The sequence below is a fragment of the Rhinatrema bivittatum genome, chromosome 6, assembly GCF_901001135.1.
Source record: "Rhinatrema bivittatum chromosome 6, aRhiBiv1.1, whole genome shotgun sequence".
In the NCBI taxonomy this organism is placed as follows: Eukaryota; Metazoa; Chordata; class Amphibia; order Gymnophiona; family Rhinatrematidae; genus Rhinatrema; species Rhinatrema bivittatum.
This window is the reverse complement of record NC_042620.1, coordinates 177,773,195-177,800,505: the sequence shown is the minus strand read 5'-3', so window position 1 is coordinate 177,800,505 and position 27,311 is coordinate 177,773,195. Positions and strand designations below refer to the sequence as shown.

Sequence of the window (27,311 nt, the reverse complement as noted above, 5' to 3'; positions counted from 1 at the left end):
AAGAGTGATGGAATAGCATACATGAAATCTGAATGCCAGCTGAATAGAAAAGCATCTTGAGTAGATCTAAGCCTCCTGGGTAGAACGGAACAAAAACTTGCAGCCTTTCTGTTTTCCTGACACAAAAGTCTATTGAGGGATGTCCCCAAAAGTTGAACTGCTTATTGGCTGTGGACTGATGTAGGGACAATTTTTGAGGGCGAAAGAGGTGGCTGAAAAAATTAAAGCAAAAAGAACAGCATTCAAGAAGTATAAAGGGTCCCAAAAAAAAAGGAATACAAGGAAGAATATCTGTTAAAAATGAGGGAGACAAAGAAAGAAATCAGGAAAGCAGAAGGTAAAGCAGAAGGAATTGCCAAAGAGAGAAGACAAAACATTTTTCAGATATATCAGAGAAAGAAGGAATGCCCGAAGTGATATAATGAAATTGAAAGGTGATGAGGAGCAGTGTGTGAAAAGAGATGAAGAAATGGAAAAATTAAATATTTCAGTTCGGTGTTCACTAAAGATGACTGGAGAAGGACTGTTGCTGGTTGACAAGACTGTAATGGAAGAGCCAGGAAAACAAAGTGGGTAAGGCCATGGGGCCAGATGAGGTTCATCCCAGGATACTGAGGGAGCTCAGAGATGTTGGTGGGTCCACTGCATGACCTGTTCAATAGATCCCTGCAAATGGGAGTGGTGCCACGTGATTGGAGAAGAGCAGTGGTAGTCCTGCTTCACAAGAGTGATACAGATAGAAGGCTGGAAACTACAGGCTGGTTAGCCTCACCTAGGTGGTGGGAAAATTAATGGAGACTCTGATGAAGGAAAGGATGGTGAATATCTAGTCAGGAGGATTGATGGACCTCAGGCAGCATTGATTCACCAGGGGAAGGTCATGTCAGACGTCTGATTTTTTTTTTTTTTTTGATTGGTTGACTAAAGAATTGGATCGAGGAAGAGTGCTCGATGTAATCTACTTGGCTTTCAGCAAAGCTTTTAATACAGTCCTAGCATAGGAGGCTTCTGAATAAAATAAGCTTTAGAATGAGCACCAAGGTAGTGCCATGGATTACAAACGGGTTGACAGAAGACAACGTGTAATGGTAAATGGAACCTACTCTGAAGAGAGAAAGCAAATATTGCTTACCTGTAACAGGTGTTCTCACAGGACAGCAGGTTGTTAGTCCTCACATATGGGTGACATCACAGGATGAAGCCCAATCACGGAACACTTTTGTCAAAGTTTCTAGAACTTTGACTGGCACCTACTGGGCATGCCCAGCATGGCACTAACCCTGCAGCCAGCAGGGGTCCCCCTTCAGTCTTGTTTAAAAGCTACAGGAAGTGCCGAAAAATAAAAGTAATGAACCCAACACCGTGGGGTGGTGGGCGGGTTTCATGAGGACTAACATTCTGCTGTCCTGTGAGAACACCTGTTACAGGTAAGCAACATTTGCTTTCTCACAGGACAAGCAGGATGGTATTCCTCACATAAGGGTGAGTACCGAGCTGAGGATGTCCGAGAATGCACCAAATGTACCCAGGTGTGCAAGGCACTAGGACTAGGGTGAAGTTTGGCCGAGGGCATCCTGAACCCTACCGGGCAGGCGGAAGGGTGTTGGTACGTCAAGTTGTGAATAGGTTACGTAGGACAGATTGGCCGAAGATGGAATCTTGTCTTCTGGCCTTGTCTAAGCAATAGTGGGCTGTAAAGGTATGGAGAGAACTCCAGGTGGCAGCCCTGCAAATGTCAGGAAGCGGCACCGAGCATAGGTGTGCTACTGAAGTCGCTATGGCCCTCACAGAGTGTGCTTTAACACGGTACTGAAGTTTAAGGTTTAAGGTTTATTGTTATTTATATACCGTTGTCTCAGCATAGCCTTCACAGCGGTTTACAATTCAAATAATTATACAATAAAATACAAACAATAATAAGGATAAAACAATAAATATACAGTCAAATTACAAGCAATTATAAAATAAAACAGTTAAAAGAAAAAGTAACTAAAACCTATTAGTTATTAAAATCTATAAAATATCTATAAATATTAAACCAATAAGATACTAAAAACAAAACCTTATGTTACCAGTATTAAAGGTTTAAAATGAAGCCTCCTATAGGTGTTAAGTTTATACACATGCCTGCTTGCTGATAGCAAAAGGATATGCAGTCCGCTAACCAGGAGAGAGTCTGCTTACTCATAGGCTGCCCCAATTTAAGGGAATGGAAAGAGACAAACAATTGAGTGCTTTTCCTGTGGGCAGCTGTATGGTCTAGGTAGTACGCTAGAGCCCGTTTACAGGCAAGGGTATGCAGAACCTGTTCCCCTGGATTGGAATGGGGCCTGGGAAAAAAGGTAGGTAGTATAATGGATTGATTGAGATGAAACTCTGATACTACCTTAGGCAAAAACTTAGGGTGAGTGCGGAGTACTGCCCGGTCCTGCAGAAGTTTAGTGTAAGGCGGATAGGTAACTAGGGCCTGTAACTCACTAACTCTGCGAGCCGAAGTGATTGCCAAAAGCAAGATCACTTTCCATATGAGATAGCGAAGTTCACAGGATTGGAGAGGCTTGAATGGTGGTTTCATGAGCCAACCCAAAACCAGGTTGAGGTCCCAAGAAGGGGGCCGGAGGACGCAGTGGAGGCTTGAGGTGAACAAGCCCTTCAGAAAACATGTTACAAGGGGTTGTACTGATATAGGAACATCCCCGTCACCTTTATGGAAGGTGGCCACTGCACTAACATGCATTCTGATGGAGGAACTTTTTAGACCTGACTCCGACAAGTGCCAGAGATAGTCCAGAAACTTCGTGATTGGACAGGTAAAGGGGTCAAGGGATTGAGAAGAGCACCATGACTGAAACCTGTTCCATTTGTAAAGGTAGGATTTTCTCCGGGAAGGCTTCCGTGAAGCAATCAGGACATGGGATACTGATTCAGAAAGGTTAAGTGGCTGAAGGATTAACCTTTCAACATCCAGGCCGTCAGGGACAAGGCTTGAAGATTGGGGTGGCATAGGCACACTTCGTTTTGAGTGATGAGAAGTGGGTCCTTTACCAAGGGAATGTGCCTGCGAATGGAGAGATCCTGAAGTATTGGAAACCACACTTGGCGTGGCCAGTGAGGTGCTATTAGGATCATGTTTCCCTTGTCCTGATGTAACTTCACGAGCGTCTTTGAGAGAAGTGGAAGTAGAGGGAATGCATATAGGAGACCGGTTGCCCATGAGAGGGAGAACACATATCTTGGCTGATAGTGAGAGAGCAGAAGTTCTCTACTTTGGGGTTTTCTTTGTAATGCAAAGAGGTCTATTTGAGGGTAACCCCATTGTTGGAAAATCGAGTCCGCCTTTGAGGGGTCGAGAGACCACTCATGCGGTTGAAAGGTGCGACTTAGCTTGTCTGCCAACACATTGTCCACTCCCGGCAAGTAGGTGGCCCTGAGGTACATTGAGTGGGAGAGGGCCTCTTCCCATATCTGCGCAGCTTCCTGACACAGGAGGTAGGAGCCCGTGCCTCCCTATTTGGTGATGTACCACATGGCTACCTGGTTGTCCTTCTCAATCAGGATGACTTGGTTGTAGAGGTGATCCTGAAATACTCTGAGAGCATATCTGATTGCTCGAAGCTCCAGGAAATTGATTTGGTGTTTGGCTTCCTCTGGAGACCAAGTTCCTTATGTCTGCAGATTGGCCACGGGGGCACCCCAGCCGAGGTTGGAAGCATCAGTGGTGAGAGTTATTTGAGGGGCTGGAGCCTGGAAGGGCAAGCCTTGGAGGAGATTGATCTGATTTTTCCAGCAGGCATCTGCTGGAGACAGAATACTAGCAGGCTGAAGGCAGCACAGGAGCCAATAAGGGATGATGTCAGCACACCTGTTAATCTGTCTCCATCTTCTGGTTAGGAGGCAGAACCCATGCATCTGAGATAGGTTGAGGGAATTCCAGCTCCTATGTTTCTCTGTCTTCTGTATTTTCTTTTTATTCTTTTAGTATTGATCCTGTTAAGTAAGAGCAAGTGCCTTTTCTCAAAGAAGGGCTAGCTAATAAAAATTCTCATTTCAGGGTCTGACATTGTTTATTTGTGGTGATTTGTTCTTTCATATTTATTTAGTTTTACCCATGTGGACATCTGTGGGACATCTGCTGTATCTGATAAATGTGAAGTACCTCATCTGAGCTGCACATAAATACAATTATTCATATAGCTTAGTGCTAAGAGGTTTGGTTTTTCTTTAAGAGGATGGAATTTCTTTAAGCTATTCATTGCTATTCTCTTGAACATTTAAATGCAACCATATTAGCAAGAGTCTTCCACTACTACCATCTCTATGGATCTAATTTGTCTATAGCAGCTATGTTGTTAGTGTTATTACATGCTACATGAAGTTAGTCCTAGCAAATGCAGCCAAGACACACAGTTTGCACAGCAACTAATACTATGTCAGCCTGATCTTGCAATGGAAAAAAAAAAGGTTTCACACTTTATCAACCTAATAGTATCAGAAAATTGGACCATCTTCTCTAAGCAGGTATGTTTCATTTGTTTTAGCAAGTTTAGGGGAAAAAAGGTTCATACATGTGATTAAATTCCACTTTGACAGGTGCTAGGGACCGAAAACAGGCAGCAGCTCATGTGGTGATTCGGGAGATGAGCATTGAGCCCTGGAAGACCCGGCGCCCAATGGCATCTAGAAATTTTTGCTCCTTGCCTGGGGGAAAAGAAGTGTGGGGTTTTGATATCTTTGCCCTCTTTTGGGCAGATTCTACCACCACAGATTTGTGATCCAATTGAGGTTTTTGAAAACCTGGGGCTGACTGTACCAAATAAGTGGTGTCAGCCTTCCTGTTGACTGGAGCAACAGAGCCAGGGTGTTCCCAGTTCTTTTTGAGGAGATCTAGAAGAACTTGGTGAATAGGGATGGAGGTTATTTCCTTGGGAGCATCCAGGAATTGCAATAGCTCCATCATTTGATGCCTGTTATCTTGTTCGGTCTGTATTTGGAAGGGAACCAATTCAGACATCTCCTTCACAAAATTTATGAAGGAAAGGTCCTCTGGAGGAGAACGCTTTCTGCTTTCAGTAGGAGAAGGTGGTGAAGGCAGGTCATCGGTGTCTGGTGAAGAATCATCAGTCCAGGTGTTGTAGGGATCAGCACCTGCCCCTCTATGAGCCCGAGAGGGATGGGACGGTGGAATTCCTGAAAGTCCTGGTCTAGGCTCCGAAGGAATAATTGGAGGCACCGATGAAGGCATCGAAGGCACCAGTGCAGGCATCGATGAATGGATCGGTGGCGCCGACAGACGCATCGACATCGATGGACGTATTGTCATCAATGGCTGAGGCATCGGTAGGACTCCCGATGGAGGGATGCGGAACGGTGTTTCTCCTCCCGATGACAAGGTAAGCGGAGAGGGCACTGGAGCCATCGGTGACCCGGGATCCATTGGTGGAAAAGTGGCAATGAGCGCTTCCATCCTCGAGAGCAGTGGTGCCAACGCTGCTGGAATCGGGTCAGTGGTCTGTTCCACAATCGGTACCGGAGTCGATGCATCGCCTTGTCGATGGCCTCCTGAACCAGCCGGTCCAGTTCTTCTCGGAGTCCTGGAGCAAGCAGCTCCGGAACAGAAGAAGGAGGCAGAGGCATACCCAGAGGGACCACCGTTAAAGGCAGAGTCGTGGCTCCCAATCCCCTTTCGGGTGAGGGTTGCCTCGGTGACCTGGTCGCCGAAAAGGTCGGTGCCTTTTCTGGACGGGGTTTCTTCAATGGCGGCTCGGACGATGGCGAGGTCGATGATTTTGCTCCCTCGATGGTCCGAGACTTCCGATGTCTGTGGTGATGTTTCTCTCTACAATCCCCTCGGTCCTCAGGGGGAGCAGAGGTGGTTGAAGGCCGAGAAAACCGATGCCGGACGGTCATCGGTCGGTGGTCGATACTGGCGTGAAGTTGACGGTGCCTGTTCTGATGACGTCGATGCAATTGACTGTGTCTGAGTTTGAGCACGGAAGAGAAGTTCCATCTTCTCCATTCTGGCCTTGTGACCTTTTGGTGTCATTAGGGCACATTTGGTGCAGGTCAGGACATCGTGCTCACATCCAAGACTCATTACACAGACCTTATGAGGGTCTGTTATGGACATGGTGATATTGCAGTCCAGGCATCGACGGAACCCCAATGCCATGGTCATGGAAAAATTTGAGCCGCGGTACAGTCGACGGCCAGTAGGCCGCGAGGGCCAAACTTGATGGGAATCGACCGAAACGGGTAGAAAACTTACCGGAGTACCGCAGCTTGAAAAATTTGTAGTAATTCCGTGAGGAAAATTCCTGTCAGGAATCTCTGTGGAGCTCCTTAACCGCGTGGCTACTGCTGCGTGGAAAAAAAAGACTGACGGGGGACCCCTGCTGCCTGCAGGGTTAGTGCCATGCTGGGTATGCCCAGTAGGTGCCAATCAAAGTTCTAGAAACTGTGATAAAAGTGTTCCGTGATTGGGCTCCATCCTGTGATGTCACCCATATGTGAGGACTACCATCCTGCTTGTCCTGTGAGAACAGTGTTAAGTGGAGTGCCACAAGGATCAGTGTTGGGACCAGTTCTGTTCAATATCTTTGTGAGTGGCATTGCAGATGGGATAGAAGGTAAAGCTTGTCTATTTGCGGATGATACCAAGATCTGCAATAGAGTGGACATGTTGGAAAGAGTAGAGAGAATGAAATGTGATTTATGTGAAACTTGAACAGTGGTAAAAAATAGGGCAGCTGCGATTCAATGGCAAGAAGTGCAGTCATGTGTTTATCCAAAAGAGCTATATGTGATGGGGGTGGGGGGGTGAAAGGCTGTTGTGCATGGACCAAGAGAGGGACCGTGGGGGATTGCATTGCTGCCTTCAGATCACTAGACACTATGGGGTAGATTTTCAGACCGCGCGAATAGGCGTACTTTTGCTGGCGCATCAGGCGCAAGCAAAAGTACACTGGATTTTAGTAGATACGCGCGGAGCCGCTAAAATCCGGGATCGGCGCGCGCAAGGCTATGGATTCTGTATAGCCGGCGCGCGCCGAGCCGCGCAGCCTACCTCCGTTCCCTCCGAGGCCGCTCCGAAATCGGAGCGGCCTCGGAGGGAACTTTCTTTTGCTCTCCCCCTCACCTTCCCCTCCCTTCCCCTACCTAACCCACCCGCCCGGCCCTGTCTAAACCCCATCCTTACCTTTGTCGGGGGATTTACGCCTCCCTCTGGGAGGCGTAAATCCCCGCGCGCCAGCGGGCCGCTAGCGCGCCGGGACGCAACCTGGGGGCAGGCACGGAGGGCGAGGCCACGCCCCCGGACCGCCCCGGGCCGTAACCACGCCCCCATACCCGCCCCCAAAACGCTGGCCGGCACGCCCCCTAAACGCCGCGAACGACCGGGCCCGCCCCCGACACGCCCCCCTCGGAGAACCCTGGGACTTACGCGAGTCCCGGGGCTCTGCGCGCGCCGGTAGGCCTATGTAAAATAGGCTCACCGCGCGCAGGACCTGCTCGCCTAAATCCGCCCGGATTTGGGCGGATTTAGGCGAGCAGGGCTCTTAAAATCCGCCCCTTAACCAATAAACCTTCATATTGTTGATACAACTCCAGCATTGCTCTCTGCTTCAACAGCAAGAAGTAACGGGGAATTGGATTCAGACAGCAACAAATGAGGGCCCTGACTTTTATAGTCTGGCAACTGATAGTATAGGAGTAACCTGCACGGTGCAACAGGTACTCCCATAAGCTTGCTGAGCAGAGTAGATGGACCACTGGCTTCTTTTCTGCTGTCATTTCCTTGTTTCTATGAAGTATCCTGCTTAGGCAATCTGCTAATATATTGAATATTCCCAGAAGGTAGATCGCAAGACAATTGCCATATTTTTATGGCCTCTTCCCAGAAAGTGCATGAACCTCCTTGTTTGGCAAAACATGGTTATTTGGTTGTTGGTTTAAATGAGAATTGTTTTAATGTATTTTATAATAATTATGAACATTGCTATTGTAAGCCACTAAGCATATGGGATGGTATGGCATAATAATGTTGTAAATAAATACATTCTCTTCTCTTTGAAAAAGGAGAAGGCACTCAAAGTGTGCCCAATTGTAGTTTTAACAGCTTGATTTGAATCTGTCTTTCTATTGTTGACCAAGTCCCTCGGATTCGAAAGGGAACTGTGTGTGCTCCCCATCCTTTGGTGGAAGCATCTGTTGCTAGTGTTACCTGAGGAAGTAGACAGAGGGGAGCTGTCTCATGTGAGACATAGGGGGATCTAGCCAGCAATGGAGCTCTCATTTCATTTCATGAGAGACATTCAGTAAAGTAGTTAAGGGCTAAGACAAATGGTCCCATTCAGTACAGAAGCCTTATTACAGGACTTGCATGTGTAGGTAAATTTAAGTTACTACATGAACCACTGCTGCCGTGTGGCAGAGGACAACCACCCCTTCTCTGGATGTTAACTATTTAACAAACATTGAGCAAGGGCCTTGAAAACAATTGCTTCATCTGTTGGAAAAAATTGTTCTCTCCTGCACAGAGTTTATCCATGCCCTAATGAATCCTAATGTAGGAGTTGAATTGCCATCTGCAGGGATGTTAATACACCTTCCACAGAAATCACTGTAACCTGCCAATTGTCCAGGTAAGGGAAAATAAAGATGCCTTGACGATGAAGATGTGCTTCAGCTAGGCATTTGTAAAGACCCTCAGTGCTACTGAGAGACCAAATGAGAGCACCCAGTACTGGCAATGATAAGATCCCATCACAAGGTGTAAATAATGCTGGAAGGAGGGATGGATGGATGGGTATGTGGGCATATGCGTCCTATAGAGCACGCATCCACTCTGTCTATATGAAGGGCAGAATAGTGTGAGTTCATAACAGATGCTTTTTTCAGGCTTCTTAAATGTAGGATAAAGTCTCAATTCCTCAGATTTTTAGGGGATGAGAAAATATCAGGCGTAAGAACCTGACCAATAAGGCCAGGGGTTCATCATCTGCTGCTTGAGGATCAACTCCAATTCCAAGAAGAGCTAAGTTGAGTGATATGGATCTAGATTGAAGGCTGAGCAATAAGAAAGTGTGGGAAATGGGAAGAAAAGAAGTGGTAACCAGACTCCACAATTTGAGTGCCCACTGATTCTTGTTGATTTTGTGCCACCTCTCCAGGTAGAGATAATGCCTCACTTACTGGAGGAGGGAAGTGCTGGACCTGGAGATTGGTCAAAAACTTGATTCAGGTTTTGGCTGGACCTGTTTTGTTGCTTTGATTGGTGCTTTTCGCACTATTGGCCTCATGCCAGAAGTTGTATTGCTGTGGAAACAATGGAGGAACATGGTATCAATGGAAATGCCAGAAGAGGAGTCTCTGAAACTATGACATTTTAAAAGCGAAGTAGGGTTGCCTGGAAGTCAGCTGTTGATCAGAGCCTGTTAAGAAGGACTGGCTGCTACATGTTGCTGTTTGATCTGAACCAATGTTTCCCTGAGTTTATCTCGAAAGAGGTAATCTCCTAGGCAGGGAATGTTTGCTGGTTTATCATGGACAGTCACACAAATTGCTGGCCCTTAACCAAGTCATTTGGCGGGCTCTGATGGAGATTGATGAGAAGTAGGCCATCATGTCAAAAGCCTCTTACACTGACCAAATAAGATGGAGTATACACTCTTCTGCATCCAAAAGCATCTGCAGGTGAGCAGAGTTGTTGCCAATTAGCATAAGGAACATCTTCAGTTTTTTTAATGCAAATCATGTAAGTATTGCAGCATGTAAAACTGATGTGCAGAGATGCGTGCCTTAAGCATGGCACTCGGCAATACCTTTTTCACCAAAGTGGTCTAGCAGGTCCAGTTATTTCGCTGGTGGAGTGTTGGAGAATATTCTTGATTTATTTGCTCCTTTTATTGCCGACTCTGGAGTTTTATGGACTGTATACTTTAGGTTTCTGTTCCTGGGTACTAGGGTGCAGAAAACTGGATTCTCCCACATTGTAACTCTTGCAGGATCGCATGGATCAGAATGGCTGTTGGCTCCAGTGGGATGTCTAAAATCTGAAGAAGGGCCGAAGACTTCTAGATGTAGGTCTTTGTCTTTATGGGCGTTGACTCCCTAGCGCCTTATCCAACTTATCCAGAAACCTGCAATAGGAGAGGTCCTCATGTTGAGACTAGTGTTCTGGAGTCTCAGGTAGGGGGCTGGAGGGGATTTCTGATCTGTCCTCTGAACCAAGGGAAGAAGGGACACTGAGGGGTCCTTGATCACCTCGGCGTATTCCTGATGATCATCCTCTGACTGGCAGGATTCTGAAGAAGTACCCTCTTAAGGAAGCAAAAATGATATTCCTCAAAGGAAATGTTGCAGATGGCCTCCTTGTTCTTAGCCACCAGAGGGCAAATAAAGTCTTCACTGACTGGCACTTGGTCCAAGAGCTGCCATGCCCTCTGGCCAGGCATTGGGAATAGATAATTCTCTTCAGAGATCAAGATGCAACCCTCTTGTATAGCCTCAGGACTTTGCAGAATTTGCCCAGGAGTCAGGTTAGAAATTAAGGGCACCAGGAAGCAGATAGGATCTAGTGTGTCCCAACGCAGGCCTTGTTCCAATAACCTAGATAGGGAAAGCATCCTTGAACTAGAAGGTAAGTAGAGCATATCTCTGTTCCTCCCATCCTTCCTGAATGCATCAAAGCAACTGGTGATTTGATAAAGAGTTGCATTGGTACAGAGGCTCAGTGTATAGATGGTACAGATCTAGGCTCCAAGGCTCAAGGTGCTGATGAAGGAAATATTATTGGCATTGAGGTTCGATCCATCTGTGAAGGTAGTGTTAACTACGTTGCTGGCAAGAGGCTCAGTAATTCTTAGATGCTGGTTGTGTTGCTGGCTCTGAAAAAGGAAAATTGGTTCTTACCTGCTAATTTTCATTCCTGTAGTACCACAGATTACTCCAGACTCCTGGGTTTTGCCTTCCTACCAGCAGATGGAGAGAGAGAAAGTTTTACTGAAATTGCTTCTTACCCTAGTGTGCCACCTGCAGTCCCTCGGCATTTCTCTGTCTCCAGCAGATAGTAGATTAAACAAACATAGAAATGATGGCAGAAAAAGACCAAATAGTCCATCCAGTCTTCCCAGCAAACTTATGGTAGTATCTGCTGTACTGGGTCGGTTACCCCCATGCTTATCATTTTCTCACACCATAAAAGTCAAGGCCCTTGTTGGTTGTTGTTGTTTGAATCCAATTCCCTGTTATGCCTTGCCGTTGAAGCAGAGAGCAATGTTGGAGTTGCATTAAAATAAAACCTGAAGTCTGAGAAAAAAAAATAAAAGGAATGAACAGAGAAGATTTTCCTAATTTTGCCAGGGTGTTGTTAGGGCTGGTAGGCCCATCCCTTCTGGTTTGACGTGGACGAGCAGAAGGTTGGTGACCCTTTTGTTAGCTCAGTCTGCAGTTCCGTGGTGTGTATATCTAGTGGTCCAGATCCCTCCACTTCATGAAGCAGCAGTCTGAAATCTGCTGGCAGTCCTTCTGATGCAAGCCTGATATTCAGGAAAGTATACTCCTTTGTTTCTTGCTTGCCTGGAACATTAAAGTTTTAAGAAAGACAAAGCAGTTAGTTTAAAAAAGAAACAGACAAAGCAGTTTATTTAGGCGCCTGGTTCTATTTTTGGGGGTCTTGCTTAGCATTTATCTGTCTTTCTGTAGCATCTCTTCGGGCAGCGTTCAGGGATGCAGAGATTCTACAGTCAGCAAGGGGTGAGTGTGTCCTGGTGCACAATTTTGGTCGTGTGGGGCACGCGGAGCTCCTTGCCATTCCTGTGGGGGATTGTGATTGCTGCTAAACAGGACAGATTTGTGTGCAGGCCATGTAGGCACTTCAGTTTTGCCTGCCACCTCTGCTAGGTCTGGTCAGTCTGCTGATGTGGGCAAGTTGATAACGGCACCATGGGGATCTGAGGCTGTCGATGTCTCTCCCTCTATCGGCATGGGAAAAGTGGCCATCTTGGGTTCTCAGGCCAAGCTGTCCGTGTCAGTGGGGAAGGCAGGGGATCCCAACCTAGGTTATACCCAGCAGTTTTTGGCCCCAGGAAGGAGCAGTAAAGGCTTAAATTGTAAAGGATTTTCCTCTTAACCGGTCCTTGAGCCCTCACAGGCTCTTTCAACGGGGTTTGTATTATGTACAAAGCCTTTTCATAGAAATAAGAGCAGCACGAGAGGGGCACTCTCAAATCCGGTCCCCAGTCCTTAGCTGATCCACAGCCATTCTGTTCGTTGCCCAGTGGAAGCAGGGAGGGCAGGGTCTGTGGGGCAGGTTCAGCACCTCCCTTTTTTCCCCACAAGAGAAAGCTCCTTGCAGGGGGGGGTCCCCACTCAGCCACCATGGGCTGGTAGCAGGCAAATTTCTCTTCCTCTGCCAATCGCTCCTGTTAAACTCAGGTGAACATTGGGCCGGCAACTGTGTGGTGCTTTCCGGAGGGGGGTGCATGCATGTTGGAATATTCCCGCGGCCTATGGAATCTCAGAGGGAAGTGAAGTGAGAGACATGGCAATTGGCAGTTCTCCTACCTCCTTGTTCCCAAGGGCAGAGGCTGTCCTGAGAGACTGGTTGGAGAGGGCCAAGTTTGGGCCTAGGAGCCCCAGTATAGATTCATCCTCCTTCTCCTGCATGGAATGTTTCCTGGGTCTGGAGCCTTTTCTGCAGGGGTGCTTGGCATAGGTGAAGCAACCTACTAAGTAGGGAGTGAATGCTCGGGCCTCACATTTGTCAGCCATTGTGGGCAAAGTATGCAGGAAAGCTGTCCCGGGAGCTCTTCAGCTAAATGCAGATTATATGTCATGTCTGAGGATTCTGATGGGAATTATTTTCCTCAGCTCTACAAGAGGGAGGGTTTAAGCCTGATTTGGAGTTTCATCGGATTATAATCAGATATTTTTATTTTCAGACAGATGAGTTACCACGTCTGTTGACTCAGACCCTGAAGATACTTGGTGTGGCCGGGGGTGTCACTACGGGCGTGCAGTTGAAACATCCAATATTGGTCACTGTAATTATAGTGTCCTGTCAAGGGTTAATTGACCTTGAGGAGAATGCCCCGGAGGCAGGTTTTAATAAGGGGGGGTTGTGCCTTGGCGATTTTGTACCCTTTGGACCTGAAGGAAACAGTTGAAAGTAGATACACTGATACAAAGAAAACTACCGTCCTGATGGTATGAGAGGCAGCTCTAAAGGATGTGCAAGATAGGAGGATTAAGGCCTATCCTTAGCAGGCTTTGAGGCCACGGGTGTTGAACTTTGCAAATTGCTTCTGGCTGTTGACTCAGACTAGTTTGTGTCTTCCTCAGGAGTTTCAGGAGCGAGTTAGATGGTGAAGCGATGATGAAACTGGGAGCCGCATTAATAGCTGGTGTGGCTATCTTGATGCCGGCAGCTTCCAGAGATGTGGCCTGATGATGATTATGGCTGTGTACAGACAATATTTCCAGATCGGATCTCACAAGATTACCCTTTTAAGGGTTTGCTTTTTTTTTTTTTTTTGGGGGGGGGGGGGGGGGGGGGGGGGGAGTTGGAGAGGATGGTGAATCGCTGGGGGAGGTTAGCTGGAGGACAGGAAGTAGTGTTATGGTTTTGCTGCTCCAGGGCTTCCTGTTGTGTTTATCCTTACAGAGGAGCAATTACTCAAAGGTCTCACCCCTTTGGAAGTTCTCAGTCCTTTCAACTGGAGAAGCCTCGCACAGTTGGGGGTGCCGGAGCTGAAGCATGTCGCTCTTCGCAATTGAGGGGTGCAGGCTTACTTGCTACAGCAGGAGATAGCAAATGTTGCTTACCTGATGTAACAGGTGTTCTCACAGGACAGCAGGATGTTAGTCCTCACAAATGGGTGACATCGAGGATGGAGCCCAACCACGGAAAACTTCTGTCAAAGTTTCAGGAACTTTGACTGGCCCCTACTGGGCATGCCCAGCACGGCACTAACCCTGCAGCCAGCAGGGGTCTCCCTTCAGTCTTGTTTTTATAGCTACAGGCAGTGCCGAAAAATAAAATAAACGAACCCAACACCGTGGGGTGGCGGGCGGGTTTCGTGAGGACTAACATCCTGCTGTCCTGTGAGAACACCTGTTACATCAGGTAAGCAACATTTGCTTTCTCACAGGACAAGCAGGATGGTTGTCCTCACAAATGGGTGAGTACCGAGCTGAGGATGTCCTGACGTGCACCAAATGTACCCAACGGCGTGCAACAGGCACAACAACTGGGGTGGAATTTGGTAAAGGACATCCGCACCCTACCGGGAAGGTGGAAGGGTGTTGGTAAATCAAGTTGGAAAAAGGTTTCGCAAGACAGATTGGCCGAAGATGGAATCCTGTCTTCCAGCTTTATCCAAACAATAGTGGGCTGCAAAGGTATGGAGGGAACTCCAGGTTGCAGCTTTGCAGATGTCAGGAAGCGGCAACCGATCGAAGGTGTGCTACTGAAGTCGCCATGGCCCTCACAGTGTGCGCTTTGACACGGTCTTGGAAAGGAATGCCAGCTTGTTCATAGCAAAAGGAAATGCAGTCCGCCAACCAGGAGGAAAGAGCCTGCTTACCCACAGGTTGTCCTAACTTGTTAGGATGGAAAGAGATGAATAATTGAGTGCTCTTCCTGTGAGAAACTGTACGGTCTAGATAAAAGGGCTAGAGCACGTTTAACAGTCTAAGGTATGCAGAGTCTGTTCCCGGAGTTGGAGTGGGGCCTGGGAAGAAGATAGGTAGTATGATGGATTGATTGATGTGAAACTCCGAAACTACCTTAGGTAAAAATTTAGGGTACCGCCCGGTCCTGCAGGAGTTTAGTGTAAGGCGGATAGGTAACTAAGGCCTGTAATTCACTAACCCTGCGCGCTGAAGTAATAGCTAAAAGGAATAGCACTTTCCATGTGAGATATTTGAGATCACAGGAGTGCAGAGGTTCGAAAGGTGGTTTCATTAGACGACCAAGAACCAGATTAAGGTCCCAAGATGGGGCCGGAGGACGTAAAGGTGGCTTCAAATGGAGCAAGCCTTTAAGAAAGCGTGTTACCAGGGGTTGTACTGAAATAGGGACACCCCCGATACCTTTATGGAAGGCGGCTACCGCATTGACATGCATTCTTATAGAAGAGGTTTTAAGTCCTGATTCTGATAGATGCCACAAATAGTCCAAGAATTTAGAGATTGGACAGGAAAGGGGATCAAGGGACTGAGAAGTGCACCATGATGTGTACCTTTTCCATTTGTATGAGTAAGATCTTCTTGTTGAAGGCTTTCGTGAAGCTATCAGGACACGAGAAACCGATTCCGAAAGGTTAAATGGCTGAAGGACTAACCTTTCAACATCCATGCCGTCAGGGACAAGGCCTGGAGGTTGGGATGGAGGAGGCATCCGTTGTTTTGAGTGAGCAGATGCGGGTCCTTTCCCAGAGGAATGTGCCTGCGGATGGAGAGATCCTGGAGTATGGGAAACCACACTTGGCGTGGCCAATGCGGTGCTATCAGGATCATGGTTCCTCCATCCTGGCGTAGCTTCACGAGAGTCCTCGACAGAAGAGGAAGTGGAGGGAATGCATAGAGCAGACCTGTTGTCCAGGTGAGGGAGAATGCATCCCTGGGCCGAGAGTGTTGGCTCTGCATGAGAGAGCAGTAATTGTCCACTTTGTGGTCTGAGGGGACGCAAAGAGGTCTATGTGGGGATAACCCCACTTGTGAAACAGAGAGGTCGCTACCAGAGGATTGAGTGACCACTCGTGTGTTGGGAAGACTCGCTGAGCTGGTCTGCCAAGACAATTGTCTACTACTCCCGGCAAGTAGATGGGCCTTAAGGGTACATGGAGCGGGAGAGGGCTTCGCCCAAATCTGCGCAGCTTCCTGACACAAGAAGGAAGGAGCCTGTGCCTCCCTGCTTGTTTATGTACCACATGGCCACCTGGTGTCTGTCTGAATTAAGATTGCGTGGTTTGACAGGCAATCTGAAAAGTCCTGAGAGCATAGCGAATTGCTCGCAGCTCCAGGAATTTTATCTGGTGTTTGGCCTTCCTCTGGTGACCAGAATCCTTGAGTTTGTAGAGTGTTTACATGGGCTCCCCAACCGATGTTGGAAGCGTCGGGTGGTGAGGATTATCTGGGGATCTGGTGGAAGAAAGGGCAAGCCTGTAGGAGGTTGAATTGATTTGTCCACCAGACAAGAGACAGCCGGAGTGCATGTGTGAATGTAACAAGGGAGGTCAGAGGCTGAAGAGCCTGAGTCCATTTTTGTCTTAGAGTCCATTGTGTAACTCTCATGGCGAGACGAGCCATGGGAGTTACATGGACTGAGGAGGCCATGTGTCCCAGGAGAACGAGGAATTGGTGAGCAGTGGCTGTGTGTTATACTGCAGAGCTGGCGAGCTAGGGACACAAGAGCTATTGCTCTTTGATGAGGAAGGCAGGCCTTTGCTTGTAAGGTGTCCAAGTCCTGTCCCAATGAAGGATAAGGTTTGAGATGGACGAAGTAGGATTTCTTGTAATTGACTAGAAATCCTAGAGAAGTATAGGTTTGAATTGTTAGGGGTCAGGGAGGACCGAGCCAGCTTGCTGGGTTGGGGCCCTGACTAACCAATCGTCCAGATAGGGGTAGACGTGGACACCTTCCTGTCTGAGGAATGCTGCTACCACTACGAGACATTTGGTAAAAACTCGTGGTGCAGATGCCAGGGCCGAAAGGAAGTACTTTGTATTGGTAGTGGTTTCGGCTCCTACCAGAAAGCGCAGGTATTTGCGATGAGATTGTGTGATCACAATGTGAGTATATGCGTCTTTTAGGTCTAGAGAGCATAGCCAATCCCCTCTTTGTAGGAGAGGGAGCAGCGAGCCCAAGGGTTACCATCTTGAACTTCTCCTTGTAAAGGTACTTGTTGAGGGCCCGTAGGTCTAGGATTGGACGACGTCCTCCTGACTTTTTTGGGATCAGGAAGTACCTGGAGTAGAACCCTAGCCCTTGTTGTAAGTGAGGAACGGGTTCTATAGCGTTTGATAGTAGGAGAAGAGAAACTTCTTGCTCTAAAAGAGCAGAGTGATCGGTATGTCTCCACGCCTGCAGAGGTGGGGAGTCGGGAGGGAGAGACTGGAAGTTGAGGTGGTAACCCTGTGCAATAATTGCTATTAACCCATTGATCTGTGGTAATGTGTTGCCACCTTTCTAGGAAGTGGCACAGCCGTCCTCCTACTGGTATATTTGGAAGAGGGGTTTGGTAAATGCTCTCCAGGGTGAAAGTCAAAAACCTGCAGCAGGGCCAGGTGGTGGAGCTGCTGTTGGCTTTTGTTTGTGTGTCTGGCGAGGTTGAGTCTTACGATAAGACCTTGCAGGCCTAGACTTGGTTGAAGGGGGATAATACTTCCATGGACGGAAGAAAGACTTTTTGGAGTCCTTCCTAAATGTTTGTTTAGAAGGCAAGTCAGGAGGAATAGATGAGAGCTGTTTAAGTGTCTCATGATGATCCTTTAATTCAGCAACAATTTGTTGAATTTGCTCGCCAAACAAATTATCCCCTAGGCAGGGTAAATCAGATAGCCTGTCCTGAACTTCTAGTCGCAGGTCAGATGACTTAAGCCAAGCCCAGCGTCTGGCTGAGATGGCTTGTGGCTGAAATTCTCGTGGGACGCTCGAAGATGTCATAAGCTGTTTCTTACTTCGTGCTTCCCAGCTTCAAATCCTTATTTAGGAGGGATTGAAGCTGTGGCTGAATTGTTCAGGCAAGGCATCCGTGTATTCCTGCATCTGTTTCAGGAGGACCCTATTATATTGAGTCATATAAGCTGATAAGAAGCTATTCTGGAAATCAGCATAGCTCCTTGATACACCTTCCTACCTATATTATCTAGGAATCTGTTTTCCTTAGTAGGAGGCATGGAAGAGGTGGCTTCAGGGTCGTTTAGCTTTCATTGAGCTGATTCTACGACTACGGAATGATGGTCTAATTGAGGTTTTTGAAAACCAGGAGCTGATTGTACAAGATATGTAGAGTCAGCTTTTTTGTTGACCGGGGAAACAGTGCCAGGAGATTCCCAATTCTTTTTAAGGAGGTCTAGAAAAACCTGATGAATGGGAATAGAAGTGATGATTTTAGGGGCATCCAGGAATTGGAGCAATTCCATCATCTGGTGCCTGTCATCTTGTTCAGATTGGAGTTGGAAAGGAACCAACTCTGACATTTCCTTCACAAAATTTATGAAAGAGAGGTCCTCAGGGGGAGAAACGCTTTCTACTCTCTGCAGGAGAGGGGTGGTGAAGGCAAATCAATCGGTGTCAGTAGATGTATCATCACCCCAAGTGTCATAGGGATCTTGGTGATGACTTGCAGGACCTCGAGGGGGGTTGAACCCCTGAGGGTCCAGGTTGAGGCTCCGAAATATTAGTTGGAGTCACCGGGGGCATCGAGAAAATCCTCGATGGAATCGGTGCCGGTATCGGTGCCGGGTGTGGGCACCGAAGGAATCGGTGCCGGCATTGGAAACCTCGGTGGAGCAGAGGTGCCCCCGAAGACAAGGGTCGGTGGCGAGGGACGACATGGCACCGATGGAACTATCCCCGAAGGGGGAATCCGATACGGTGTTTCTCCACTTGATGAAAAACCTGTCGGTGACAGCGGTCTTGCCGGTGTCGGTGACGCAGGTATCACCGGTGGAAGGGCTGTCATGAGCGCTTCCATCCGGGTTAGCAACGGAGCCAGTGCTGCTGCAATGGGCTCGGTGGTCGGTTCCACCCTCGGTGCCGGTGTCGTCGGAGGTTGGAATCGTTGCATCGCCTTGTTGATGGCCTCCTGGACCAGCCGGTCCAGTTCTGCCCGGAGACCAGGGGTAACAAGACCCGGCTCGACGGGAGAGGGAGGCTGAGGCTGAGCCAGAGGGACCACTGTCACCGGTGGAGTCGCGGCTCCCAAACCCCGAGGGGGTGAGGGTTGCCTCGGTGCCTGCGAAACAGGAGTGGACGGTGCCACCTCTGATCGAGGCTTTTTTGGCGGTGGCTCGGTCTGTACGGAGGTCGATGACGTCGATTCCTCGACAGGCCGAGACTTATGACGTCGATGGCGATGTTTCTCCTTTCGATCCCCTCGAGCATCAGGGGAAGGAACCGGAGTCGATGGCCGGGAAGTCACCGAAGGCGGACGGTCACCGAAGGGTTGTCGATGATGATGAGACCTCGTCGGTGCCGGTTCCGATGACGTCGATGCAATCGATGGCGTTGGGGTACGAGCGTGGAAGAGGAGCCCCATCTTCTCCATTCTGGCTTTGCGACCCTTTGGAGTCATGAGAGCACATTTGGTGCAAGTCAGAACATCATGCTCGCTTCCCAAACATAAAACACAGACTCCATGGGGGTCTGTGATTGACATAGTTCGGGTACAGTCCAGACACCGACGAAACCCCGACGCCATGGCGAACAGCCAAAAATTTAGCCGCGGGACTGTCGACTGACAACAGGCCTCGAGGGCCAAATTTGACGGAAGTCGACCGAACAACGGCAAAAACTTACCGAAGTTCCGCGGACTGAAAATTTGACAAAGGGAGACCCCTGTGGGGTAAATTTTCTTCAAAACTAAGAGTTTGAAATTCCTGTCAGGAACGTGGTTAAGAGCTCTTCTACCGCGTGGCTACTGCTGCGCGGAAAAAAGAAGACTGAAGGGAGACCCCTGCTGGCTGCAGGGTTAGTGCAGTGCTGGGCATGCCCAGTAGGGGCCAGTCAAAGTTCCTGAAACTTTGACAGAAGTTTTCCGTGGTTGGGCTCCATCCTCGATGTCACCCATTTGTGAGGACAACCATCCTGCTTGTCCTGTGAGAAATGCAGGCGTCTACCTCGCTTTATCAAAGATGGACCCATATTATGACAGACCAGTGGGGTCTAGAGGTGATAAGGGATGGCCAAGTTCTACAATTTCTCTAACTTACTCCGGATGTTGAAATGGTTTTTCCATGCAACTCTCTACAGACGATATTGGCAGTGTTAAGGAGGCTGTTAGATTTATATATTTAAAAATGTTTGTATACTGCTTCTTTATAAAAGAATATTGAAGTGGTTTCCAGTAAAACATACATCAAATAAAACACTGCAAAATTAATATAGCATAAAACAAAGTTAAAACATACAAATAAAAGTAGAAAATACATGCACTCACATCAAAGCTGTGTATGGAAAAGGGCTCAAACAGGTACTAATGGACTGAACGCTAATCTGCACAATAAGTCTTTAGTTTTTTCCTTGAAGGCAGAAAAGAGTTATGGCACTATTCCATCTATTTTGTCATTCCCAGGAAGGGAGTCCTTTCGGCCCATCCTGGATCAGAATGGAGTCAATCGACATTTGTGAGAGACTTGTTTTCAGAGTGATAACTCTTCTGTTCCGTAATAATGGCAGTATAAGCAGGGGAGTTTTCTCGTCTCTCGACCTGACATAGGCCTATTTACACATTCCTATTTGCTAGGAACTTCAATGTCTCCTACACTTCATCATTCTGGGAAGTCATTTTTCAATTTCAGGCCCTGCCCTTTGGGCTGGCTACTGCACTCATGACCTTCTTTAAGGTTATATAGGGGTGTCTCTGTGCAAGACAACTATTCTGGTTCATCTGTACCAAAAATGCAGAAGAGTTGGTAATGATACATGCAGGGAAATGGCTCTTCTTTTTAATAAGTCCTGAACCCCACAATGTATGCAAAGGACTTTCCAACGATTGAGAATGGCACTTCTCTCCTTACTTGAGCCCAATGAGGTGGAGGGGCTTCAAGCCTGCTCCACTGGCCACTATCTTCATTACCTTTTGTATCAAAGATAATCAAATCTGCTGTGCTGCAACATGTTGCTGACTTTGTCAATGATCACCAAATATTACACCAATTCCAATAGGCTTTCGATAATCCTTAAGCACTGAAATTTGGTTACTCTCCCTCTAACTCTCTGGGGAGACACCTTGATCGTGGCTGTATGTAAATCCTTGTTAGATGTTTTTTCAGTATTTAACACTACTGATCACAAAATCCTGCTTTACCATTTTTTTTTGTATTTACCATTTTTATTTGGATAATGCAAGATATTATACAAACCATGTATTTCTTCATACAGCTGTATCTCCTCAAAGACATCCACATTATCCAGTTTTTCCTGGTATACCCTTCCCTCTCCCCATAACATTCCTACAGTATGTAACATCAAAAAGTATACAAGTGATACCTCTTAACAAGAAACAATAACCAAAAAATCATATCCAAACAATGTCTGTGCATTATTGTACCATAACAGCTGTCTAGCCGTGTTCCCATGTTGGGGTTTCCCTGGGGTAGGGGATCCCCCATTCACCCTTAAGTTATGTGTGGTGATCTCGTGTCCACTTTTCAAAAGGGTCCCAAAGCTTGCCATACTTAGAGTCTCTGTGATAGGCCGTGATTTTTTCCATGGCTTTGATGCCCACTAATTTGGCCACCACTAGACTCATCTTACCAGCTCTGCGATATACAGTGACCCTATGGTACAAATGGAGGGAGGGTTTGACAGGAAAAAAAGGTTATTTCTTCCCTGCGAGCCAGTGCTTCCCTCCTTTTCCACCACCTCGCCCTACCAGCCTGGCTGCTATAGCCAGGTATCACATCAGTCTTGTATAGGAAAAGTGTATATCTTCATTCCATATCCCCAAGAGCCACAGCTCCGAGAGCAAGGGTGGCTCCTCCCCCAGTATTTCCTTGGCCAGCCCCTGAATTTGTACCCAAAAGTGATGAATCTTCAGACAAGACCACCATAGGGTCACTGTACATCGCAGAGCTGGTAAGATGTGCTATCCCCGAAGGTCATATATAAAGAGTTCACATTTTTATTTCTAAATCTTGTTAAAATCCTGTAATGAGACAAAATTAGTCAAACAGTCACAAAGGGAAAGGTCTATGCAAATCCCAGTCGTAGTTTCTCAAGGGCTCAACAGGTTAGTAACTTGGAATGTGGTCCTTTATAACTTAAAAAAAATTGTACACATCAAATTACAGTAAAATCTATATTCTATAACAATAAGCTTTGAATAACTTTTCACTCGCTGAAGGGTTTAAAATAGATAAATCCAAAAACATTCATCTAGTGAGTGACAAAAAAAAATAATTTTATAGTTCAAATCTTTTGGTTACACTTTCCTATAAAATTTTCCCTTTTTACACCCTCTTTAGAAAGTGTTGGCATCAATAACAAAATCCTTTGGTATCATCCCCATGGACATATTTAAAGCGATAAACCACAATTCCATCTTGATATTAGGTAAATGTACTTGCATAATATTTATTCAGGCTAATTGTCTCAACTAGATTTTAACAGCATTCAAAAATAAAAGTATGATTTTATAGATAAGTTCCTTGCCTTGGCTTCATGCTAAGATTTGTGGCCCTCCTGATTATCACTTCTTATCCTTTCACAGGGCAGATAAGTTCATAAGTCAAATATTTTACTTTTCTGTCTTGTGAACGATAGTCAAATGTTTTAACATTTACAGTGTAATATTCAGACAATACTTTTTCTCTCCTTAAAATGAGGAACTGTTATTTATTAACACAAGACTTTATTTTCCAGTTTTTTTATCCAAATAACCAATGGCAGTAAAAGTAAAATGCAGAAACTTGTATCAAATATACAATTAACAGTAATTTTTTAAAGACCAATTACTTGCTTAAAGAAGCACTTAATTTTAACAAATGGTGATCAATTTATACAAATATCAGAATACTACTCTCTGACAACAGAACTATATGAATTTCCTGAATTCAGCATATCTAACATATCTCTGAAGCTACCATGATGCACCCATGCAAAGGGATCTGAATCTGCATCATCTAGCCCTTCTATTGTTTTGCAGAAAGAGGATGCACTTGAACTTCTTTCCTCCAATAATGGCTCTCTAGTGTCTGTGTCCATGAGTGAATTATTATATTTGAATTTTGAGGACTTCTCGATTTTCAGGTCTGGGTTACTTCTGGATGAAGCAACCTTTGCAGCAGCAGCACTGCTTTTACTGGATCTTTTTGTGCAAGAAGATACATCCTCTCTAATGTCTTCAGCTCTGGATAATCTTTTCTTTTTTGCCAACTTCAATACACTTTCAGATTCTTCACCACTGTTTTCTCCACAGGTTTGTGCTAGCGTTGAAGAAACTTTAAAAATATAGGGGTTTTCATCTTTTCTCTTGCTTTTGGTTTTAAAAGTATTTACTTTAGTTTGACCCATCGTTTTTTTAGATGACACATGCGAGTGCCATTGTTGCACCTTCCTTTGTTTTTTGGACTGCACATTAGAGAATCCTTTTCGTGTCTTCTTACATAACTGGAGATTCCTATAAAGTGAAAAAAAAATATCTTTATAAACCAATGCTAGTGGGAAATTTGTTAAGAAAAATTTTTTCCACAGGAAAATCAACAGGTTCCGTGTGGTTCCTGGGCTAAACCCTCTAGTTCCAAGTAAGCAGGAGTAGTGAAATAGTTCACAACTGTTCTCTCTTGCCTGGAGACCAAGCACTGCTTCACAAATCACATCCATCATAAGATCTGTAGATATCTTGATTGGTAGTGGTATACTAGGCCAAGACAGTCTACAGTATTCATATTTCTTTGAAAACAAATAAGTGTACATAAAAAATGTGGGTCTAAGACTCAGTCGCAGTATGGTGCACTGTCATACAAACACTTCTAGTTTCAATTTCCATACCTAAACTCCTGTTACTTAATATGGCAGGGCAAATGAGTTCTGCAGAAGCCATGCTCATATCTCCCAGGAGGATTTCCTCAAGCTACAAGGGCACACATGTAAAGATTTGTCCTATATCTAGAGGATTTCCACTGCAGTCACACTGCGAGGTGGGGATTTAAAGGGGAAAAGCAGAGTTGCTTACCTGTAACAGGTGTTCTCCAAGGACAGAAGAATGTTAGTTCTCACACATCACCATCATCGGATGGAGCCCGGCACAGAAAACTTTGACTGGCACATTGAGCATGCCACTAACCACGCGCGCACGCAGGGTCCCTCTTCAGTCTTCTAATAGAGTTCGCAAAAAGGAAATAAAAAAGCACGAGAGAAACCTAACTCTGTGGGGTTGTGAGTGGGATTTCGTGAGGACTAACATCCTGCTGTCCTTGCAGAACACCTGTTACAGGTAAGCAACTCTGCTTTCTCCAAGGATAAGCAGAATGGTAGTCCTCCCACATGGGTGATTAAGTAGCTTAAGGCCGCTCCAAAACGTGCTGCAGAAAACTGGTACCAATGTGCACAACAACTGGAGCAGTAACAACCACAGGAGCAGGCCTGCACTCAAGGACAGAGCCGATGGAGGAAGAGTTGTATTTTTATGGTTTAAAGATTACAGAAGACGGATTATCCGAATTGACAGTCCTGCCTGCCATCCTTGCCCAGGCAATGTCAGGCAAATGTGTGGAGGGAACTCTAGGTCGCCGCTCTGCAAATCTCGAGAATGGGAACTGCATGCAAGTGAGCCACCGAGACTGACATGGCCCATACGGAGTGGGCTTTGAAGTGACAATCAAGCTGCAAGCACGCCTGCACATAGCAGAAGGCAATGCAGTCCGCTAGTCAATGGGATAGGGGCTAGTTGGATACCGCGACTACTAACCTGTTTGTGTCAAAGACGACAAAAACTTGAGTGGAGATGCGGTGGGACGCTGTCCGTTCCAAGTAAAAGGCAAGCGCCCTCTTGCAATCCAGTGAGTGTAGAGTGTGAGGCCTTGGGAAAAAAATAAGGCAACACAATAGACTAGTTGAGATGGAACTCTGAAACCACCTTAGGGAGGAACTTCGGGTGCGTTTGCAAAACCACCTTGTCGTGACAAAACTTTAAGGTGGGTTTGACACGAGAGCTTGCAGTTCACCGACCCTGTGAGCCAACGTAACTGCGATCAAGACGATAACTTTCCAGACCACATCCCTCATACCAAGATGAAAACCTTTTCCACTTTAGATTGTAAGATTTTCTAGTGGATGATTTTCTGGACTCCAGAATAACATGTGATACCCCCTCTGAAAGGCTGAGGGCAGGCACAGTCACCCGCTCAACATCCAAGGCATGAGCACCAGGGCTTTTAGGTTGGGGTATCGGAGCCTGTCCTTGTCCTGGATGATTAGGTCCAGAGCTGTTCCCAATCAGACCCGAAGGCGCAAGGCTAGGTCCTGGATGGTTGGAAACCAGACCTGACAGGGCCAGTAGGGGGCGATCAGGATCATGGAGCCCTGATCCTGTTGCAACTTCTGGAATGTTTCGCTATGTAAGAGGAGGGTAAGCAAACAGCAGCCCGTTGCCCCAGTGAATCGGAAACACACCTGCCATGGATCCACTGCTTTTCTGACCTAGGGAGCAGAAGCGGTGTACTTTCCTGTTCTCCAAGGAGGTCTATGTCCGGGGTACCCCAGGAGCGAAAAATCCAGTTCGCCACTTCTTTATTGAGGCCAAAATGCTTGGCTCAAGGCATCTGCTAGGGTGTTGTCCACCCCTGGGAGGTACACTGTTCTGAGCGTGATGCCGTTAATAGGCCACGACCATATGTGGACCGCCTCCTGACAGAGGGTGAAGGATTCCATTCCCCCCTGTTTGTTCAGATACCGCATTGCTTCCTGACTGTTAGTTTGCACCAGAGCCACCTTGTTTAGGAGTTGCTCTCGGAATACCTGTAGGGTGTACCAAATCGCTCGCATCTCCAAAAGGTTGATCTGGAACTGCAATTCTTATGCAGTCCAAAGCCCTGGGTGTAGAGGCCCGCAACATGTACTCCCTACCCTGACCGGGATGCATTGGTTGTGAGGGTAGCCTGGGGTTGAGGGCTCCAAAAAGGACATCCCTGCTTCAGATTGGAGGGGGTTGCCAATCACCAGAGAGACTGCTGCACCAGTGTCATGACCAGAACATGAGCACACAGGTCCTGAGTAGCCTGACACCACTAGGAACGCAACGTCCACTGGGCTCTGCGAACATGCAACTGAGTCAGGGGGTGACATGCATTGTCGCTGCCATATGGCATAATAAGTGAAGAAACTGATGTGCAGAGACGTGTGAGCAGTTGGAGATCTGTCGAGTGAGAGTTGCGAGGGTCTCCACCCTTTCTCAAGGCAGAAAAGCTTTCGCCTGGACAGTGTCCAGTCGAGCTCCAATGAAGTCCAGTTCTAAAGAGGGTTGGAGGTTAGATTTTGGGTAGTTGATCGGGAATCCCAAGGTCTCCAGTTCTAGAAACTTTGACAAAAGTGATCTGTGATTGGGTTCCATCCTGATGATGTCACCCAATCACGGAACACTTTTGTCAAAGTTTCTAGAACTTTGACTGGCACCTACTGGGCATGCCCAGCAATGCACTGACCCTGCATCCAGCAGGGGTCCCCCTTCAGTCTCGTTTTATAGTAAAAATTATGTGCGAAAAATAAAATAAGAAAACATAAACGAACCCAACTCTGCGTGTTGGGGGCGGGTTTTGTGAGGACTAACATCCTGCTGTCCTGTGAGAACACCTGTTACAGGTAAGTAACTCTGCTTTCTCACAGGACAAGCAGGATGGTAGTCCTCACATATGGGTGAGTACCTAGCTGAGGATACCCGAGCAATACACCAAATGCACCCAAAGATGTGCAACAGGCACAACAACAGGGGTGGATTTTGGTTAGGAGGTCATCCTGAATCCCACAAGGGTCGGCAGAAGGATGCTGGAAAGTTAAACTGAAAATAAGTTGCGTAGAACAGACTGACCGAAGATGGAATCTTGTCTGCCAGCCTTATCTAAGCAATAATGGGCTGCGAAAGTATGGAGAGAGTTCTAGGTAGCAGCCTTACATATGTCAGCAAGCGGCACAGAACGGAGGTGCGCTACTGATGTCGCCATGGCCCTGATAAGAGTGTGCTTTCACACGGTCTTGTAGCGGAATGCCAGTGTGCTGATAGCAAAAGGAGATACAGTCCGCCAACCAGGAGGAGAGGGTCTGCTTTCCCACAGGATTCCCCAGTTTGATGGTATCGAACGAAACAAACAATTGAGTGGATTTCCTGTGGGCTGACGTGCATTCTAGATAAAAGGCTAGAGCATGTTTGCAGTCTAACGAATGCAGAGCCTGCTCTCCTGGATTGGAATGGGGCCTGGGAAAAAAGGTAGGTAGGATGATGGATTGATTGATATGAAATTCTGACACTACCTTTGGTAAAAATTTAGGGTGAGGGCGGAGTACCACCCTATCATGCAGGAGTTTACTGTACGGCGGGTAGGTAACTAATGCCTGTAATTCACTAACTCTGCGAGTGGACGTGATCGCAAGA

The 27,311-nt window shown here is 46.8% G+C and overlaps 1 protein-coding gene across 2 annotated transcripts in view; it reads right to left on the bottom strand.

Moving 5' to 3' along the window:
• Nucleotides 1-21,034: 21,034 nt before the first annotated feature.
• LOC115093852 overlaps nt 21,035-27,311 on the bottom strand; it is a 73,837-nt gene continuing 67,560 nt past the window's right edge. For both annotated transcript variants that reach the window (XM_029606192.1, XM_029606193.1), the window contains exon 6: nt 21,035-23,345. In XM_029606192.1, the coding sequence (XP_029462052.1) occupies nt 22,742-23,345 (604 nt within the window). In that variant the 3' untranslated portion in view covers nt 21,035-22,741. The remainder of the gene's footprint in view (nt 23,346-27,311) is intronic.